Source organism: Lonchura striata, chromosome 1 (assembly GCF_046129695.1).
Source record: "Lonchura striata isolate bLonStr1 chromosome 1, bLonStr1.mat, whole genome shotgun sequence".
In the NCBI taxonomy this organism is placed as follows: Eukaryota; Metazoa; Chordata; class Aves; order Passeriformes; family Estrildidae; genus Lonchura; species Lonchura striata.
The window spans coordinates 96,531,349-96,553,625 of NC_134603.1; the positions used below are offsets into that span (position 1 = coordinate 96,531,349).

General features: G+C 39.6%; 1 protein-coding gene across 1 annotated transcript in view; it reads left to right on the forward strand.

The window, feature by feature from the left end:
* The window catches only part of BCL2 (BCL2 apoptosis regulator), a 96,131-nt gene extending 88,809 nt beyond the window's left edge, over positions 1-7,322 (forward strand). The window contains exon 2 of the mRNA XM_021530556.3: positions 2,504-7,322. Coding sequence (XP_021386231.1) covers positions 2,504-2,638 — 135 coding nt within the window. The 3' untranslated portion in view covers positions 2,639-7,322. The remainder of the gene's footprint in view (positions 1-2,503) is intronic.
* The last annotated feature ends 14,955 nt before the right edge of the window (positions 7,323-22,277 follow it).

Genomic DNA, 22,277 nt, shown 5'->3' on the forward strand with positions numbered 1-22,277 from the left:
TTAGTACATAAAATGGACATGTGTTTATTTAAAACAGGTTTGAAACTTAAACAAATAGTGACAGGCTGTTCAAACAAGCTTCGGAAATAGGCCTAATCAGAATGTTTGAGAAGGGGAGGGGGAACGATCATAAAGAGCTACTTGTAATATATAGTGCAGACACCATTAGGTTGGGTTCATGTTATTGTTGTAATAATCTCGGACAAAAAAGTACTGCATGCTGCACATTTTTTGTTAACATTCCTCTTATGAGCCATAGGTTATGCCATATTTTTGTCTTGTATTCAAGTTTTACTGTTCACCTCCATCCATCTCCATACCCAGTACCAGAAGCTCGATGGAATCATTGGAAATGGTCTCACAGAAAAACTGGGAGGAATATTCCTGAACTGGAAGACACAAAATACGCTCATTTTGATATTGATACTGTGTATGCATCAGCTATTATGAATATACAGAAGTGAGACCTTCCCCACAGAAAGAAACCATGAAAACCTTAACATTTAAATATTTTCACATGACTTGCATTTCCATGAGTTTTTTTTTTTTTTCATTTCCTCTCTTTTCCACCCATAATAATATCACCAAGTGTTGAACTTTACCCTTGTATTTTTATATGGCCCGATCTTGAGCTCCCTATACAGACAAGGCTCCCATGGAAGTCAGTGAGTCTGTACTGGCGACAACAGGATTTAGCCCAGTCTGTAACATTTTGGGATATTGTGTTACTTCATAGCCTTAAGGAGAAATAAAAGCAGCTTTCCAAAGAGCTGCACAGCAAACTGAGTGTGTTTTTTCAGCTCTGAAACAGCACAGCAGAATATTAAGGCCAGAGTTTGTGAATGTCTATGTCAAAAACCAGGCAGCTAAGTAAAAGTTGCCAATTTCTCTCTGAAATGAAATGAAAGATTCCATCCTCCCCACAAAAGGTTAAGCTGCTTTCACTTGAGAATATACCTTTGGAAACCCAAGTTGGAAAATGATTGCCTAGAGGAACAAGCATTGAGAAATAGCAAGAGGCAGACGTGTTTTCACGTCACTCAGTTGGCCAGAGCCTGTGGCTGTTCTGTTACCAAGCCTTACCTGCTTACATCCACTCTGACCTACACCGTACATCAATATTACTTAATGTAATAACACATTTTGGAAGCAAATATCTATTATTTATTTGAATGTCACTCAGCGTCTAGTGAATAGAAGTCAAAATATTAAAAATCCTTACACGCCCTCTCGTGGTAAAACCACAAAAGCGCCTCTTCTGACAATAATTAGAGATGCCTGATGAGGCAAGTTAATTTGACCACAGAATTCGATTGTCATTAACTCGGCTGGAAGGTTTACACCTTTCTCTCATCAGTTCCTGCTGTAAACCATAGCAATATATGCATTATTAGAAGACAGATATGCATGATTAGAAGACAGGTTAACTTGTAGCATAATAACATTGCAAAACAGCTAAAGGCAGTATAACTTTAATAGAGAATGTGAACTTCTACCAAAAATAGGAAGTCTAGGGTAATAAAAGTAGAGACAGAAACTGTCACGTTAGATAGCTGTTTCATGGGCTTATTGCAATAGCTTGGGAGCAGACCTTAATTGGCAGCCCAGTAAAAGAGTGGCCATAAATGATGCTATCAGTTTTGTCACATTTTTAAAGTCATTCAGCTTGGCTATTTGCTGCTTTCATGCCATACAGTATGATTTATCTGTCTCTGAGGAATGCCCTGAAGCGTCATGCTCGTTAGGAATTGTAGCCTGAAAGAAAGGCATTACGTGCAGAGTATCACCAATCCAGTCGTTTGTCCAGTCAAATCCCACTGTATTTATGAGTCACAAAAACTTTATCTTTGCTACTTAAACAGCCTTTCCATTTGGTGCCTACGTGCATGACCAGATTTTCCTGGAGCACTGGACCACGGCATCACCCTTATTGGTGACAGTTGTGAAAGATTATCATAGGTGTAACACAACCCTAACACCTTCAGTTCATATGGAAGAAACATCTGTGGCTACTACACAAAGTCTTCTGAGCCCATCCCAAGGGAACCAAACAAATACTGCCTTATTTTCAATGAAGCTGATCTGCAATATAGATGTTCCATATCCAGTGGAAATGAAAGATTTGGAGAAAGAAGGTTCATCTACTTCCTTTGCTTATGTTTGTATAGACAATATTTAGGACCCAAAATAGTGGTAACTTATATTTTAAAATGCTGCTTTTGTCTTTTCTGTTAAACTGGGCATGCCTAAATCAGAAGTCACAACCATAAGTAATTTCAGCAATATTTATAAAGAAATAGGCAGAAGAACTTTTTTTAAGCACACAAAACAGACCTCCCAAATCACTATTTTAATAGGTTTGTGTGGTCTTCTTGTGCCAGCATGATTGTTGGGTGACCCCTGAGGGTGAAGAAGTTACCGCCCTTTCCCCGTTCCCCTCCTCCCCCCAAAAAAACAGTAACTGCAATTCTGATATTCCTTTTCTCATTATTTCCCTTTCTAGGATGCCTTTGTGGAGTTGTATGGCAACAATATGAGGCCTTTGTTTGATTTCTCCTGGATCTCTCTGAAGACTATCCTGAGTCTGGTTCTGGTGGGAGCTTGCATCACTCTTGGCGCTTATCTTGGACATAAGTAGAGTCACCCAGTTTATTGTGGATTACAAAAGTCTTTCAAAACAACAAAATAATATTTTTTTTTCTGTAGCACAATGATATTTTATGAGCAAAGCAACTTCCCAGCGAAAGATTAAATCAGCTATTACTGCCAAAGGAAATATCATTTATTTTTACATTGCCGGAAAATTATTTATTAAAAGATATTTACATTTAACCTGCTATTTTCAGAACCTCAGCAAGTTGTATCTGTCATCACATTATGTTCTTATTCTTAACTTTAATGAGCCCCAGAGTATTTTACGTTCTTTTTTTTTTTTTTTTTTTAATTAATGCCGCTGGCTGGATTATTTTATCTCTGAAGAGCAAATATACTGACAAAGACCTACCTGCTTACACTTACAAGGGCAGTTACTTGAGCTGCTAAAAACTGCCAAATTGTGTTGAATTTCCTAGCATTTTCCAGGAGGGATCTGAAAGACAAGGTCAGCATGAACAAAGTTCTCACCCTGTCCTGCTGGCAAGAACTGATGTAGTAAACAATTCAACATGGTACATATGTGGAGTCAAGACAGAAACTCCTTGAAGGACACTCTGCTATCCCTACAGGAGAACAGTTGGAAATATCATTGCCTATGCCTTTTAAACATGTGTTTTTAAGTTACCAGCTGTGCCATCACATTGTAATCACAATACCCACGCAATACATGTCAACTCTTTTTTTAACAGAAGTGTGAAGTTAAATCTTTGGGGCTCGCAGGAAATTGCTGTTCCAATGATTTTCTCAGCAGCAAAATGTTTTTTGTGGCTACTGACACAGAAACATCAGGAGACCTTAAGTGCCTGCTTCAACAGAGCAGAGCTGGAGTCTGAAGACCTGACCTGTGTCCCACTTTAGTGGGCTCATATCTGCAACTAATCCTGCTTACTTACAGAGTTCCTCTGGGGGTTTGAAACCAATTAGATGTGGTCTCTAAATCCCTGAAAGTTGAAAAAAAATCTTAATTTTATTTGGCAAAAAGCAGACCTCAGCTAAGTTACAGATTAGCTCTGACTATCCTTGTTTATCAAACTGGACACCAAAATCGAGTTCATATTCATAACAGGAAAGGAAAGTGAGATTTACCATCCTGCCCCTTGCCCTCAAAATATTTTCATGCGAATAGTCTCCTAAGACTATCTACAGAAGAAAAGTTGATGAAGAAACCCAAAATCCTCTCTCTGGACAGAGACTCTTTGACACCTCTCTTATGCAGGTGTCTACTGTCATCTCAAGTGAAAATAGGGTAAAGAAAAAGGGGGAGTGGGAGGTGTGAAGTCATCTGCTCCTGTTACAAAATGCAACGCAAGTAAAATTAATGCAGAGTACATAACACAGTTTTATAAACAGACCTGTGTTCAAAGTGGGGCTTTCTGTGAGCTCGACGGGGCCAGGAGTCCCCTGGAAACTGAAGACTCTGAAGTGTCGAGTCCCAGGGGCTGCTCTGTGGCATGGAAATGTCCAGCTTCACAAATGTTTTAAATCCTGCGCTTCTATTTTTGATATGAAGCTTTTGAAATCTGGAATTTGTGGGTAAATGGATGTCCAGATATAAAAGGAAAGTTTGCAAAGCTCTGGATAAAATGTACCGTACAATACATAAGTGCTCAAAGGGTGAAAAACACACAGTGAATAAACTGTAGTTCCAACCTCAAGATTTCAGCTGAATAACTTTGTGGCATTATATGCAAAATATCTCCAGTAACTCGGGAATGTAATATGTTCAATGTTAAGGCTGTAGTTGATATTGTGTCTTCAAAGCTGCTTTTATGTTTGGTTGGGTTTTTTTTTAATAGTTGTACATCTCAGCATTTTTACTGCTATTTAGTCGTGGCACCTACACTTTGTATGAGCAAAGATGGGGCAAGCTTACATTTCAGATTTGAAATTACTTAATTTTATAGAAATGTAGAAAGGAAATATTTTTAAGAGGACAAAAATGTGAACTATTCTTGATTAAAGGAAAAGGAAAAATCCCTCCATCAAACAAATAGTACCTGCAGTGCTTTCAGAGTGCTTCTCTAAGGAGTGGGCATGGTCATGTAGGGGTTTTGTGAAAAATATTTCAAATCAGAGGAGCTGAGGAGTATTGTGGATTGAGTGTGGGCTTTGTTTTTTATTTCAGCTTAAAAACTGAATTTGTTTGCAGCCAATTGCACAACTGGAATTGGCTGCTATTGAGCTTATGTTTCATTTCACAATCTAGTCTTCTTTTTGATTTGTGCCCATATGCCCATTAAAGTTTATTAACTATTAGACCTCAAATTGTTTCAACATTGTTTGTTTTATTAAAGGTTTACATTGTCAAAAGTAGTTTAAAATGTCGATTCCAGTGCTGCTATAATACCAGGATAATTTGAATGGGGTTTTGGTTTTTAATACCTTCCAATGGCTAAAGTTTTTTAAAGCTGCTTTAGAAATAATATGAAGACAACACATGATACACAACTCAATGAATACTGAGGATTTTGTGTTCCGTTGTGTCTACTCACTGGACTTCCCAGTGTATTTGTTAGTAACAGGCAAAGAGAAGAGTCATGGTGACTGTTGATGATTTTATTTTATTAAAGAGATGATGGAGTTTTCCCATCCTGACTGCAGAATAGTACAGTATTGTGGCTGCATTAGGTATAATGATAGTTGATAATACATTTATTAAGAAAACATTTAGAAACATTGAATGTATATAAAAGCTTGAACTTCTTAAATAAAATCCTCTCTTCTCATTCCTGCATTTCTTTTGCAATAATTCCTGTCTTTCCTACTCTTCATTACACTTCCATGTAAGATTTTTTTCTCCACAAAATGCCTTACAGACTTCCATGCTCAAAGACTACGCTTCAGTGAAAACTCATCCTTTGTCACTGTGTATTCACAGACATCTGATCACTCCCACCATATCCAAATTGTAAAAGAAAAAAAATTTAAGAGGGACATTTCTGAAATGTTTAGGTGTAGAGAATCAGAGGTCAAAAAGGAAGGAAGAGGTCAAGAAGTGGAGGGAAATAGAGAGATCACTGAAACATCTCCCTGGTAAGATGAGTGCTACCTGGAATTTGTTTATCTTTCATCCTTTCCATTGAAAAAGGATGCCATAAGGTCAGAGAAAAAGCTTGCAGAGACCCCACAATTATTTTTCACTATATAACTTTGTTAATGCTGAAGGCAGTCTATTTTTAAACAGCAAATGCATAGGCATTGAAGAGAAGTACTGGTTTTGCTATATTCAGCTTAGGTGTCTTTAATTTTTTTTCAGTCAGTTTTTAAAGAAAATAATGAAGAAGAGTATTATGTTTCTGAAAAAATAATCTGTAGGATCACATGAGATCTGTCATAAATTAGTTACTTAGGAATAGATTAAAAAATTGTGCAAAGGTATTCTGAAATTAGAGGTGATACAGAGGAAATTTCTTTATGGAACAAGCACTGGATCCACCAAAGGACTAATGGGGCTGTCAAGGTAACAGAGGTATATATATACAGATGAGAAAGGGAGCTGGAAGATCTGAAGAATGACACTGGTATGTCAGAAAATCTTCGGTTTCACATGTTGTAGGAGTTCGCTCAAGATAGTCTGAAAATAACTGTTAACTAAAAGCAGCTACAAATGTGTGCACTACGTGGCTATGATTACTAAAAAATTTGCAATTACAAAATTACAGGTAAATTATTATAAAATTATCTAGTCTGTAGAAGTTTATCAGTTTGCTGTTATGATTGGGAATTATATAGTCTGCGTAGTTTTGCACTAAGGAACAATTATGAAAAAACGTAAGTCTGAAACCAGATGTGCAAAGGCAACACAAAGGTGATGCAGTTCAAAGAACACAGTCCCAGTCCCCCCAGTCCATGCAGTCTCCCCGGCTGAGGCAGCAAGAGTTTGGACTGCATGCTTTGACCCTGAAGCATGACACTGCTTAACTGTGCACCTGCACTCCACAAACCTATTAATTAAAAGTATCATGAAGTAGCATGTTTAAAGCCTTTCTTCTTTTTCCTCTCTCTATCGCTGAACAAACTAGAAAAATGATTTATTTCTATTACGAGTTTATGGCTCAGTACTATATGAAAAATTATACATAATTTATGTGTATAAAATTCTTTCTAATTGCAAAAGCCCAGCTTTATTTCACATTCCTATCTCTCTTTCCAGCAAGGCTAAATGCAAGGAAGATGAAAGAACTAATTTAATCTGTATTTGGTTTAAACCACACTTCTATACTAAGTTAATGCAGCTTCATCACACAATAAAATTATCTTCAAAAAGTAATACAGCATTAAGAGTTCCACACAAAAACTATATATTTTTATAATTTAAATAGCAGGTTTTTTTTTCCTTTTCTTCTGAATATTTGAATTTTAATTATCACCAGCATAAATGTACATAAGCAGATATTGTTTATCCAGTACCTTTGGATGATGTAGGTATGGTAATGTAGTTTGTCAGTTTATCATCATTTAATATGATTATGTTGTTCATTGTCTTTAAAATATTATAAGAACATGCTGCCATTAAACTTTCCATGTCTGTCTAGTTTATATTGTGAAAAAATAATAAAAGCACACTGTGAGATACTGGTGCATTTGCATTGTTTAGGATTTGTCGATAAAAAGCTACTCAAACATTTTGAGTGTAATAAATGACACATCATGTTTCCTTCCTCATACTTCTGTTCACCTGTTCTGCTCAGCAGTGGCCCGTACTCACCAGCTTTGTTCATGAAGATGCAGTGACCCAGGTTTCAGTAGCTGCTGCTGTGTGAAATGCAGCCCCTAGGCGTAGTCTGTGCTTTGGGACCCAAGGACAGTGTCACCCTTTCTGCCCTCCCATTCATTTGATGCCTTGCAGAAAGTGCAGCAAGGCTCTTCTATTTATTTGCCAAAATTGGTTTTCATTCTTGCTACCATGAGCTGGACATGGACATTAGCAAGTTTCAACAGGAGCAAAATAAATATTTTTGTTACTGCTGAAGGTTTCCTACAGTTATGACTGATTTCCAAAAAGTATTTAGGTATTTTTCTTCTTATAGGCTCCTGTTAACTAGCCCTTGATTCACAGGGGTTGCATCTTGCCTTCTGTGCCTTTAACTCAGGTAGACCATAGCTAGATGCATTCAGGTAATGATTATTTAACTGCTTTAAGAATTTACCCGGCTTCTTGAGTGGGTTTTGCAGCCAAATGTATGCACTGTGCTGTCATGGATGCACTTTTTATGAGTGCCTGAACTTCATAGTTTAATGCTTTTCACAACTCAGGCACAGGTGCAAAACATCTACCCCTCTGTCTGCATCCATGAAGGCAAAGAAGGTGAAGGAAGTCAGCCTGAAACTGAAAGAAGAAGCAACACAACAGAATGCAATGCTGGGCTCTGGGATTTAACTGTCCAGCAGCAAGAGAGCAAGGTTACTAAACCTTTGCAAGGCAAAAGATAAACCATATTGCAGTAAGGCATTTCTCTCTGCCATTAGTTTGTGAAATAAAAAGACAAGGTCTTGGAGGACAGCAGCCCCAGAACTGCATTTTTTCTAGCTAAAACCTAATGAAGAGGGGATTAAGTTTCCACAGGGAGTTCAGCAAAACCAGGTAAATTAGTTCAGGAATTCTTCTCTTTCTGCCCAGTCAGATAACTCCATTTTTTCTTAAAAGCTAACAGATCAGCACCTGGGATTAAATGCTTGCCTTACCACTCGGACCAAGCAAGTGAGCAGATGAGGAGAACAGAAGAGGTCAAGATAAAGACAAAATGAACCCTTAGACCTGAAAACTAACGTGGGTTTTGGCTGTCTGAAAATTAAGGAGCAGCACCCTAAAAAAAAAGTTTGGCAGGGCCAAAACCAGAAAGCTCCCTCCTCAAAACATTCCTGAGTGGTTTCAGGCACCGTAGGTTTCCACTGAAGCTGCACAAGCAGCAGTGTACAGTTGTCTCTCTGCAGCAGTAGGCTCTCCATCCCATAATACCTATAGCTTCTGCTTTTGTCCTCCTCAATTATTAAATATTTAATTGGTGTCTACAAGTGGTAGAATGAATGGCTGGGTACCAGCTGCATGGCATTTAAGTTTTATGTAACAACAGACCCTAGGAGGAGCTAGCCTTCTGCTTGGAACTAACTTTTTGGTATCCAGAACTGCCTCTAAGAACATGTTACCCTGGGCAAAAGACAATGGAGTCAGGATTTGTGCACTGCAAGAAACTGATTTGCACAGGTGGGTAAACAACAAAGCAGCTCTTGAAGCATCCCATCATAGGCTGTAGTTCACTGTTCCCCACGACAACTGAGCACAAGTACTAATAATGTTCAGAATGGATCTCTAAAATCTTATGGGGATAAATACACATCAGTAATAAACATATATATCTAATTTTTTTAAAGACTTCTAAAGATGCCGACACACTCCTTGCTATTCTGCAATGAACTGAGGAGTGTTTCTGGATTAGTTCACCTGGAAGATGCCTCTTCCTCTCCAATGGGAGTACCTATTCTGGTACTGACCTATGCAACTCGTATTAACTGTACTGAGTTGCCTCTTGAATATCCTGGAGAAACACATCAGCTTGTCCTCTTCTGCGTGTACAAGTACAACCACAATAATGAGAATGCAATGCCTTGATTGTGGTGAAAATTTGGACTCAGAAAAGGTCCTGGTCATACAGCTGAAAGTGTTCATTTGGAACAGACAGTGCTGATGCAAAATTTTATAAAGCCACAGGTGACAAAGACAGAAGCCAGCCAATCAGTTTATTTGGGAATGAGATGGGAAAAGAGCCTCCTTCCCTTTCTTTATCCACATTATAAGCTACAGGCACTTCTCTTCCTATGTGATCAGAGATGCTGTTCAATGCCCTAGTTAATCATATCCTTGAGGTTTGTGCCTTTTTAAATTTCTCCCTATCTGTACACTCCCACTTGAAAAAATCTGCTGATCCTTAATATATTTGGTAAGTAAACTTTTCCCTTTTCTACCTGTGACTTCTAGATCATTACTCTTCTTATTCCTCTGGTAACACAAAAGACCCTTTGGGAGGTAAGGTGCAATATATGTGGATGACACTGCTCACGGATTATTAACAGTAACATCCAAAGTGCGTGTTCCAAGCTGTGCTACTGTGAGGACAAGCACCATGGAGGTCTCTGCATTGGCAGACCACCAGGATGGAGAGACACATTTCTGTCAAAGAGCCACGGACCATGCCACGGGGCTGTGGGAGGATGAATGACACCTGATCCAGCACCATCTAGTTAGAATAGCACAGCTGTATCCCATTGTATCATGTTTGCATGGTAAGGTTTTGGTAGCTGTGGGGATACAGGGGTGCCAGAAGCTTCCCCCATGTCCATTACAGCCAATGTCACTGGCTCCAGGATGGACCCACTGCTGGCCAAGGCTGAGCCCATCAGCAACGATGGCACCACCTTTGGGATAACTTATTTAAGAAGGAGAGGGAGGACAACCACACAATTGCAGCTGGAGAGAGGAGTGAGAATATGTGAGAAAAACACCAAGGTCTACAAAGAAGGAAGGGAAGGAGGTGCTCCAGGCACCCCTGCAGCCCCTGGTGCAGACCATGGTGAAGCAGCTATGCTCCTGTAGACCCTGGAGGTTCATGGTGGAACAGAGATTCACCAGCAAACCATGGAGAATTCACCCACAGACCATCAGAGCAGATGGAAGCACAAAGGAGTCTGTGACCCCATGGGAATTCCATGCTGGGGCAGGCTCCTGACAGAACCTGCAGACCCATGGAGAGAGAAGCCTGTTCCTGAAGGACTGCACCCTATGGAAGGGACCCACACTGGAGCAGTTTGTGAAGAACTGCAGCCCTTGGGAAGGACACACATTGGAGAAGTTTCTGGAGGAGTCTCCTGTTGGAGGAACTTCACACTGCAACAGGGGAAGAGTGTGAGAAGTCTTCCACCTGAAGAGGAACAAGTGAAAGAGACGTGATGAACTGACTACAATTCTTAACAGCAGTTCCTTTACACTGCTAAGGGTAAAGAAGGTAGAGAAAATCAGGAGTGAAGTTGAGCCCAGGAAGAAGGGAGGGACTGGGGGGAAAATGTTTTTAAGGTTTAGTTTTATTATTCATTATCCTAACCTGATTTGATTGGCGATAAATTAAGCTAATTTCCCCAAGTCAGGTCTGTTTTGCATGACGGTAATCGGTAAGTGATCTCTACCTGCCCTTAATCTCAAGCCAAGAACCTTTCATGATACTTTCTTTTTGCTGCCTAGCTGAGGAGAGTGGTAGAGCAGCTTTGGTGGGCACCTGGCATCCAGCCAGGGTCAATCCACCATATCCATTCACCAAAAAACCCCGTTGCAGGAAGTTTTCTTGCAGTAGTGGAGAAAACATTTGGTCAACTTGACCCAGCAGGGGAAAGCTTACACAGGAGAAGCACTTTGTGTAATGAAATTACATAAATGCATGCCATAGAACTAGTTCATAATCTTTCAAAAAACACTCTTTTAGTCAATTATCATTAATCCCAAAATTGGATTTATTATTCCACTGACCCACAATAATCAGTCTTATGAACTGATGAGCATATCTGATACAAACACATAAAATGTCAATGCATGCAGTCTACATGCTAGTGTGGCAACAACTTTGATAGACCCTTTGTTGGGGCAACTACATCAGAAACTGTGAAAGGAGAAAATGCTTTGTTAAGGAAAAAAAAACAGACAAAAAACTAGACCTTAGATTACTGCTGCAGTGGAAGTAATCACCCCTGATTTACTAGAAGTTTACTCAAAAAAACCCTGAAAACAAATCACTTGACAAAAGGTCTCTTGCTCTCTTCAGGGTTCAACCCTCCAAGTCACTAGAGTGACAACACACACCTCCAGTTGCCAAAGCATGAATGCTTAGCATTCAAACTGTACAGCCTTTCACAAAATCATTGAATTATTTGGATAGGGAGGAGCCTTCAAAGATAATCTAGTCCACCACCCTGCCACAGGCAAGGACACCCTTCACTAGATGAGATTCCACATAGACTTTGGCCTCAAACACTTCCAGGGATGGTATATCCACATATGACCAGATAGTTTGAAAAGAAAGCAAAAGAAAACAGCAAAAGATTGGAAAGTGAATCCATGAGTCACATAAAACACCCTAACAAGCATAAAGGCACTTTGGAAATGCACTCCTTTAAAGACAGGATTGCTGGAAAAAGCTGAGAGGCATCACACCTCCCTACCTCTCCCTGTGTCATCCCACAGCACTGCCAATGGCAAACCAAAAAGATTTTGGCTAAACAGCTCCTCTTTCTGGTCTGCACCGCCTCCACTGCCCTCCTCCCAGCAAACAACCAAGGAACCCACTGGCAGGGCCCAGCGGTGCCAAATACATCAGCCAGCCTCAGACATAATTTTTGGCAAGCCCGCTTCCACAGCATAAAGATGCCAGCACGCTGTAAGGCAGCAGAGGCACGGAGCTGCTGCAGGGTAATGAATGCTGCCTGTCAGCGGGGAGCTGGGCACTGTCGTGCCCTGCAGCGCTTGCATCGGAGCCCGGCCAGCAGCCCGGGCTGGCTGCTCCAGTGCCCAGATGCCGCGGCCTGAAAGGGACCGCTGCCTGCACTGCTCTGTCCTCTGCTTGAAGTCAAAACTGGCAGCAAGCCAAAGTGCTCTCTCACGAGACTGTAAATTAATGTTGCTGAAGGAAGCTGGCTAGTAGTTCATGTAGCACTGGGTTTGCTTTACATCTGGTGTCAAACTTTGAATTCCCTCTGCAGCTAGGAATAAAACAGGTGAGGTGCCTGGGCAACTCAGCACTCCCTACACATTACTAATTTCCTTTCATCCAAACCTTTAAAAAAAATTCCCTGATCATGCTACAGTTTTGAAATGTTGTAGTGTTGGGGTGGGTTTTTTTTGGTGGTTTCTTTTTTTTTTTTTTTTTTTTACTCAAAAAAGCAGCTGTTGTTTCTTTCCAGGCTTCACAAACATTCTTCCCATTAAGTAACTCATTTACTGCTAGTGGCGGGCACAGCTTCCGCCAACTCACAACTCTAAAATAAGCTGATATACCTTTTATACTTGAAAAATGTGGCCATGGAAAAGAAATATACTTATTTTAAACAAAGATGCTAATTTTCAGCTCCTCCCCACTCCTTCACCTCACAGACTAGCTACCTAATTGTGGGAACTCAAAATGTCTCTCAGACATTTTTAGAGGTTCCAGGCCTTGGTCAGAAGTATTCTAGACCCTGGCAGACAGCTGAAAAACAACTGTGATTTTGAGTTTGAGCCATGGAATGAATTACCAACTTTGGAGATGGAACAAGCAATCACAAAAGGTTAGATAGTATAGTATAAGTAGTTATGAAGTAGAAGAGAAATTTTTTCAATACTATACAGGGGGGTTTTAACACATGTAGAGGGGGGTTTTCACTTTGTACATAGGGGTCAGAAGTTCTAAAATAAAAGAAAGTGGGCTGAACCCATCCTTCTTCCTTCTTCTTCCTTACCTCCATGTTCTTGGTGATGTTAGCACTCACAGATTGGTTTAGAGTAAAAAAACACTTGACAACGTAGGTAGTAGGTATTGGGGAATAATTGTAAACATGTTATACGTAATATATCTTATAAAAGATAACAACAACCCTGGGCGGGGAGAGAGACAAAAAAAACAGCAGATAGAGAGGATGTCAGGGTGTGTGTGTGCCTCTACCCAGGCCACTGATCAAATAGCTGCAGTCCAAGAACATAATCTATTAAATAACTAGCAATAAACTGCCTTGAGACCAAACAGCTAAGCCTGCGGAGTTTTTCTTTAGAAGCACGGGTTAGAAGAAGAATTTCACCACCACATGTGGCCCCAAAACAAAGCTAGAGTTCTCACACCTAATATGCCCTTCACTCCAGCTGCCTACCACCTAAATAAGCATGATTCCTTATCCCTATGTTTTCATTAGGGACACAGAATCAATCTTTAACCAAGGACAAATAGCACTGCTTCCACTTACATCCAAATAACAAATTCCAGTTCTGGAATTAGATGTCAGTGCTGTTACTTTATAGCTGCTTTCTTGCTTTCTGCCAAGATGGAGGGGGAAAGGCAGGGCGGTCCAGAGGTCATAAAATATATTTAAGAAGTATAAAAAGAAAAATTTATAAAATCAGCTACCTCCAACAAGAGATGAGACAGCATCCAAGGTTCAGATAGGCCTAAACTCCTCGTCACAGCACATGCTTTTCAAAGCATGCTACCCACTTGAGAACTACTCCAACCATCACCTACTGGGAAACTCCCATCAATATTAACTGGAGCTAGGAAGAGAAATTTTGTTCTTGCACTGAAAATGGAGTCACTGATAGCTGCAGAACAGCTTTAACTGATACACAAGGCTATTCAACTCCCTGAGAAAAGCCTGTATCCTTCCTCGAATACCTTTACTTTTCTTAAGTTCAGGTTGATTGCAATAGGAATCTTTATGACAGGGGAAAAATCAGCCAGCCACCCCAAATATTGCTCATCCCTTATGAGGAGAAACCCCAGCTGTCCCTTTCAAGCTTCTTTGAAAGCAACATCAGAATCCATAGTACAGTGAGAAAGGTATTAGGAAAATGGACCATGACACACAGCTACAACATGTGTTACAAGTGAGCATGGCACAGGCAAGCAGAGATGTGCCCTGGACTAAGCACTATACTTTGCTTTGCTTATTTTGAATGCTTGACAAGTGGTGTTTTACCTCATGCTTTCCCAAGTCTTTCTGGAAGTAATTTCTCTATCTCCAGAATGCCACCAACAAAGATATGTCCAAAAAGTCTCTATTTGCTTGCCTTAAAATGTTCATGTTGTCTCCTCCTGCAAAAACTGTATTTAAAAATAAAAAAAAAATTAAGACAAATAATATTTTGTTTTAGGAGATACTTGGAAAGAATTAGCTAGTAAAAAAGATATGTCTCTTTTGGCAAACAAAAGTTTACACACCCACATAAAAAATAATCATTCTGTCCTTCATTTTCAACTGTATGTCCACTGCTGAATCATCCTTTAATTACAGCTGACAATTGCACAGATGTCTCCAATGCAGTTTGCTTATAAAGACACATTCATTGCAATGAAATACATGACAGACTTCACACTTAGCAGTTGTCAACATAACTTCATTAATGTGTCTTGATTATCCACTTACCCACCCCCACCCACTTCAAAACCAAAATTAAAACCCGCTTTTCTTCTGTCATCACATCTTCCAACAACTATCACCACTCACTCAAGTGTTAGGAAAATAAGTCACCGCTTTTTCCATAATCCCCATCAAAAATTGCTACTTCCAACAAAAGCAATGTACAAACAAACTCAGTCACAAATGAAAGAAGCCATTTTCATTTCCCAAAGACCACATCTATTTATCTTCTTGACCCATCCAATTAAGTGGTATGATTCACCGATGACTAGTAGCACAAACATACATTCATGTGTTAAGTTCTGTCAAAACATTACAAAATTAGCAGAGAGCAACTACTGTTGTAAATTTAATGGTGTACCTACGATGACTGTAGCTGGCAAAACAAATGTTCCAGCATTATAAGAGCCCTTTTAATACATAAATATTTCCTCTAAAAATAAGCTTACACACTTAGAAGACATCGTCTTTATTGGGTAGAAAAGACCTAAACGTTCTCACTCACGAATGTCAGACAAGCTTATCTTAGGTATGTGTAGGGCAGCAGGCCCAGTGGAGACAACAAATGGGATTCTAAACAAGAATGCCCATGTTTTGTATTTGTCTACACAGGAATTGAGACCAGGATGGAACATGTCTACAGATGGAGCCAATTATCTGAAAACAAGAGATGTTCACAGATTTCAGTTTTTGATTAGAGACATTTATCAGTCAAAAAACTGCTCGTGACTGATGCTAAGATTAGTCTTATATTATAACAATTATTATATTTATTATAGAATAATATTATATAATATAATTATATTATATTACTGAGAAGATTGATATTCAACCTGCACTCCTGAATTTTGCCAACTTTGCCATGAAGATCTTTTGACTAGGACTTGGTTACAACACTACTCAGTTTTCATACACTCACAGGAATAGAAACAAAATGTTCAACTCTGGTATCTCTTTATGAGGACTTGAACTGAGGGAAGACTCTAAGGTAGAGGAAATAGGGTTCAGTAGGTCCTCCCTATTCATACTGGCCTTTGGATTTTGCCAGATGTTTGCATCTTTAAATGCTAGACAGAGCTAAGGGTGTTGTGAACCTTGTAAGGGTCAAGCCTTTGGTGACCTTCAGAGCCAGGAGAGCACTACACCTGAAGGGAGTATCAATGCTAGGAGCTGGAGCACCAGCAGAGGGAAATTTCCCTTCTTATTCCATTTAGGCTTAGTTTGAATCCCTCCACTGATGTCTCACTGTACTTCTTTGCTGTTTCCCCTCTTTTGCCCTGCAGACATGTGTACATACACAGCTGTAACTTCAGACCCCAAAGAATGTCCTCCTCATTGTCACCCATGTCTCCATATCATCAGCTATCTGAGCAAGAGCAATTATCATCACACATGTCCTCATGAAGCAATCAGTGCTGTGAGAAAACTTCTCTGAGTTTCCCTCTCTCCTACAGCCTTTGTTTGGTGAGAAAATGGAACACAGTAAGGAAAGGAAATTATGCAGCTGGAAGTTCCCAAGTAAACCTTGGAATAGTTCTTCAGTGGAAAAAAAAAAATCCATAGAAGTCATAAAATCCCTCTAATAGTAGATATACTAATGACATATTTGTATTGCTGGAAGTGTGTGGTAAACATTTCTTTGTAAATGTGATTTGAATGTATGTAGGCAGTACTGTAAGACAAATTTGAATTCTGGTGAATGAAGACTTTCTATTACACTGTATACTCGGCTAAGTAGAAATTCAAAATTACACAGAGCAACATGCAAAAAAAACCCGACTGACAAAAGGGGGGGTGGTTTAAAATGTATTTATTTTGCCAAAAATTCCACCTAATGAAAAACCTTAATATGTTAACTATGTTGCTGCTATTCTATCTGTATAATCAGTTTAATGTCCCTGAAGATTTAAAGAATAGTTTAGTGATTGTGTGATTTCATCTTAATGCCAGCTTCAAAATGAAGGGGGAAAATCCCTTCTGTATGCCTTACAGAAACATATAACTACTGTAAATCCATTTTCCTTGAAAGCAAGCTGTAAACTCTCTGGTTTCAAAACAGACAGGTCAATCTTATGCAATTTGTCTGGTTTCTAATTATTAATATAATTCATAATAAAAAGCCAGAGGGGGTAGAATTAGGTGCTAGGAAAAGATGTTTGGGCACACATCAACCACCAAAATGGATTAAGATCAGATGAAAAAGAGAGAACAGAACAGCTATTAAACTTCTGCCTTGTATTCACTGGGACTGTTGTTAGAAACTTGGAGTACAGCTGCACTTAATGAGTTTGTGTAAAAGCAGACATTATGGGAGAAAGTAGGAACTTCATCCAATTAGATAAGAGAATTGGCCAGCAGCCTCCAATGAACTGAAAAGCTCTTCCAACTTTAGGGATGAGAGCTAATTATAACTCTTTTTGTGTGTGTACAATGCTACTAAATTATTAAGAAATATTGTTCTGTCAAAAAACTATGACATATATACTGACTTGATTATTACAGATAGAGGATTTGCCAGAGACAGGGCTGGAAAGTGATTAGTCTTGATAAAAAGAGAAGTCATTTTGCTGTCAGACTTCGGGGTGCAAACAGCTTCTTTTCTTGAGGTTCTCCCAAAATTTGGGCAATGGGGTGGAATGGCAAGAACTTCTATTTCTTCTTCTTGGTACTTAGGATGCAAAGAAGAGAGATTGACATAGGTAATTACGTGCCTGTAAGGAAATGTAGCCCAAGAGATGTTCACTGTTGAAGCTAACACCCAACTTGGGGTATTGTTTCCTTTTTTTCCTTTTTCTTTCAAACACACAATAAGATGAAGAATCAGAAATAAGCTAGATATGAGTGGGCACAAAGGTTCTCACATTTTCTTGATAACAAATACCTTGTTCAGAGAGTAGAGTGAGGTACAGAGAAAACAAAGAAATTACGTTCCATCTCCTCCTCCTTCATCACTCCCAAACATACCTCCTTAACACACGATATAACAACTACTAAGGGTGTGCAACTCCCAGTAGCCATGGCCCAAACACCGTTTTGGGCTTCATGGCCAAGTAAGTCCTGCAGCCAGCTGCAGTGTCCATCAAGTTGGGCAATTTTCAGGAAAGAAATTACATTTAATATAAGGGGGAAAATGTGTGAGAGGGCATGTGCTCACTCCTCCCTGCATGTTGAGGGCAGCAGGGAGGGGAAGTGAAATTAGAGAATTTATTAACTCAGAAAACAGGTTCAAACTCTGGACCCCATTATTTCACTTCACTCATGTGTCCTTTGAAATAAGGACTAAAAACAACTGCCAAACAATGTCACTACTTATAGCCAAACACCCAAGTTCTGTGCTTACTGACAATCTATGCACACTGTCCTTATGAGCATGAAATGTAGTTTGGTTTCTTTTCAGGACAAGGTAGAGCCACTGGCACTCCTTGAAAGAAGCCAGAAAAACAAGACAGAAAAATCCCAGAGCAGACAGAGAGCACCGGAAGGGCTGAGTCTGCTAATGGGACAGCTGTAAACAAGGATGAAAGACTCAAATTCAGGATTAAAAAGGGGATTGGGAAGAGTCCAGAAGAGCACTGTGTTTAAATTTAGCCAAGCCATACTTCCAAACTAATATATTTTACTTCAATCATCCTAGAAGCAAATAAATAAATTAACTTAGATTTAAATTATCAGTAAGACAACCTCTCAGGAGCCTTTCCACAATATTTCGAACTTCGGAGGAAGACTACCAGTGCTGGTCCTAAAACTAACAGATGCAAGAGAGAGGTTTAAGGCTCCTAAACATAGAGTCAGCATGTCAATTCTGAAATGCTAAATAAAAGCATTGATGTCTTATTAAACTAAAAACAAATCACCAAGAAATCAGCTTTCAGGGATCTACTAAACCACCACATTGTACTTGCTCAGAAAATTACCCAGCATTTTTTTTCTGAATGAAGAAATACAAATCAGTTTTGCTTAGCAAATGCAGGAGCCAAATTGTTCTATTGTGAGGGTTTCAATAGACACTCAAATAACTTTGACAGCAGCATGGAGGGGGAAGGGTGTCTCTGACCCAGTTTCTGTATTACAGCATCACTTGGGTGATGGTGGTACAAGTGTTCACAGCAGAACCGCTTTTCTTCCATTTTCCCCTCCTCCTTGCCCACCATCACTTTGTTTAAATAATCTACAGATGCATCATGGGCACAAGAATACGGTTAATTGAGCTTAATGATTACTAGCAGCTTCTTATATGCATTCAGCTGGTGACTGTTCAGCAGAGAGCCCTTTACACAGTGTGAGAGGAAAATTTGTTTTTTAATTTGTCTTTCTCATTCTATGGCCATTTTGAAAGCAGAGTTTTCATTTTTTCCTGAGATTTTTAACCAAATCCTCTTAACATGCTGTGGGAAATTTTGAAGGTCAGGCCTTCTTCACCCAGTGGAACCTAAAAGATTTTTTCCTAGGCTCTTCATCAAGAAGTTTCTTTCTACTTCTCACACCACTGATCCAGGAGAAGTTTCAACTGCTCCTTTTTGTAGAGCAACAAAAGCCTAGAGAGGCAGGGAAGTGAACTACTGAACAAGTGCATAAATGCATGAAAGAAAGGTTTCACATACCCAGGCAGCAGGGAAATGGGGACTCCAGTTGTGCAGACACCTAAAGGCAGTATCCCTGCCAGAAAGCCAGGTAAGAGATGTGACAGATGAACTGGGATGAAAAGACTGAAAATCTGAGCAAGAGAGGCAAAATCCAAAGGATGCCCATAAAGCTAAAGTCACAAGCTTTTTCCCACAGTAGGGGGTGAAATACACTTCTGAGTCTGAATATGCATCTGTCTCATTACATGGTTATGACAATGGGAAGATGCCAGCAGCTCACATCCCAGGCAGTAGACAAAGAACTTAATGTTACAACTTGCTTTAGAAGCTTTTTGACCACTCACATAAAGCAAAAGCATATTGATAGTAGTTCTATCTAACCACTAGTAAGAACACGTACCTTTGGTTAAAACAATGCTCACTTATTTCAAATACAATACCTGCTTGTAAGCCTTAAGATACAATGCACAAAGCTCTATTATTAAGTTTAGAACTTCTTAATATTTTGCTAGATATACTTTTTTGTAACTTAGAGAGTTATTTTCTGATTTTAAGGATTCCCATATCTTCCCAGCTCTCTCCCTCTCATTTTCCTTGGCTAATGAGTGCTGCTCAAAGTGCTAGTGCATGTTTATTAGGGTTAAGGAGATTGGTCACATTTGCAATAGTCAGTTAAAGGACAAAAAGAAAATACTAAGAATCAAGAGAGAAAAGCCTGAAAAAATATGTAGTTTTATTTTTCCACATAGCATTCTCATTTCATTGGAGAAACCAGGTCACTTTTTTGCTTTCTTTCCAGCTTTTGTTTGTTTGTTTGTTCTTGTTTTGGATTTTTGTTGGGTTTTGTTGTTGTTGTTAGTTTGGGGTTTTTGGGTTTTTTGTTTCATTTACACTAGGGAAAAAGACCAATTGGAACATTTACATTATAAACTTTATAAACCTAACTCATTTTTGTTCAAGGCCAATAAATTTTACTTCACTTTCTCAAAATAAGTACATTTTCTGCAAACATCTTGTATCATTTGAAAACTCATATTTGTTAAGAAAATAGTGGTGATAAAAACTTTTGAGCATTTCTAGTGATTCCTTGTTTATGAGAATTGTGGCACTTCCCTGGAAAACATTAGCAAGGACATTAATTTCAGTACTGTTAAGTTCCCTCAGGTGATACAACCATAATTTCCTCTGCTGCCAGGGATTTCCCTCTTGACTGGACTTTGCACTTTGCCTTTGTGTTTCTCAAATCCAGCTATAAAATGGTTATAAAACTTGCACTCTACAGAAGCACCATGGGCATGAAACCACTCATTATTTTAAGCTTTTGCATACTGTGGGGGAAGAAGATATAGAATACATAAAAACCCACTTGAATTAGGCTTTAGAAAGATGCTGGGAGGATGATGGACCTGACTGAATTACTATGCTCAACTGAGCAAAGAAGTGTTGCTTCCTGAATGACTAAAGCCTTAAGATGCTCTTAAGCTTGCAAACAGCACTACAAAATCTCTAATGGGTTACAGATAGGCAGGACTGCTGTTTCATATCTCAGCCAGAAGACAAGAATTCTTCTGCTGCTCAAAAGGCTACAAACATGCAGCAGCTGAAGCAGACCAATAGGAAAAGCAGCCAGTACCACAGAGTAAAAACTGACGAAATAAACACCATCATTCCCACAGCACTTTAATTTTATCTCCAGTGGAAAAGCCAGGCACTGCTTTGCTTTGCCAATAGTATATGAAGAATTTGCTGCCTGATTCAGTGTCTGTGATGTCATTTCAACACTGCACATTGTAGCTCTACTCCTGCAACTTAAAACATGTTTTCTGAGCATAGCCTTAGCTAAAAAACCCTTTTCTGGCTAGAATTGGTCCCCTTTACTTGCTGGTCTTTGACATCCCTCATTTAGGTTCAGAGTGGTCTGTTTGCCTTTCTCTGAAGCTAGAAACACAGGCCAGAGCTGAGCTCCATATGGCAAGGTCGTAGCATCCCATACAGACACACGTTAACAGGGAACAGCAGAGAGCCCGGTGCCCTCCTCCTCTGCCAATTATCAGCAGTACCTGGTATCAGAGCTAGCTGTGCAGGGGGAAAAGGGGAAAAACTGAGAAAAAGCGAAGCCGATGATTAAGGAGTAAAGAATGGCAGATGAAACTAAAAATAGTCCCCTCGGCAGTTGTAAAGGAAATTCGTTTGACAGGAGGCTGCTTCTTTTGTCGAGAGCGGTTTGTTATGCAAGAGACGATACCAACACCGGCTCCTCTTATCTGGCTTGTCAGTTTAACTGACAAAAGGAGCAGGGTTAACATCTCTGGAGCCACTGCCAGGCTCAACATTTGTTTGTTTTCATGCACGTCCGTGTTTTAAGAGGCAGCCCAGGGATTAATACCGTCCAGAAAGTGTGGTGCAAGCTCAGTTAGGCAATTCCACAAAAATCTTCAGAGTACTTACTCGTCATTAAAGGCAACAATTGAGCCCCTGCCTGCTGCTGGTTTTGTTCCCTTGCCTCCTGCTTCAGCCATCACATGGTGACTTTCCTGCAGAACAGAAAACTGAATGCCCACAGGTTTTTCTATGCACAGGCAGCAGAGGAGAACTGCCCCTAATCTGCTTTTCCAGTTCTCAAGATAGATGACTCAAAACGTGCAGAGCCTCCTGGATACAAGAAAATGAAAAACTAAACCAAAGAAAGTTGTTTCATTTTCCCCCCACTCCTTCCTGATGTTGAGCTTTCAACAGCACTTACACTTCTATATGCAAAGGTAAGAAGTAGGAAGGAAGAGGCTTTAAAATAAACCACCTTAACGCCTCCTTTCTTACAGAAGAGAAGCCACCATAAAGCCAGGGGGAGAAGAAGTAAAAGTGAGGCTATCAGCAGCTTGCTGGCCAATTGCCCAC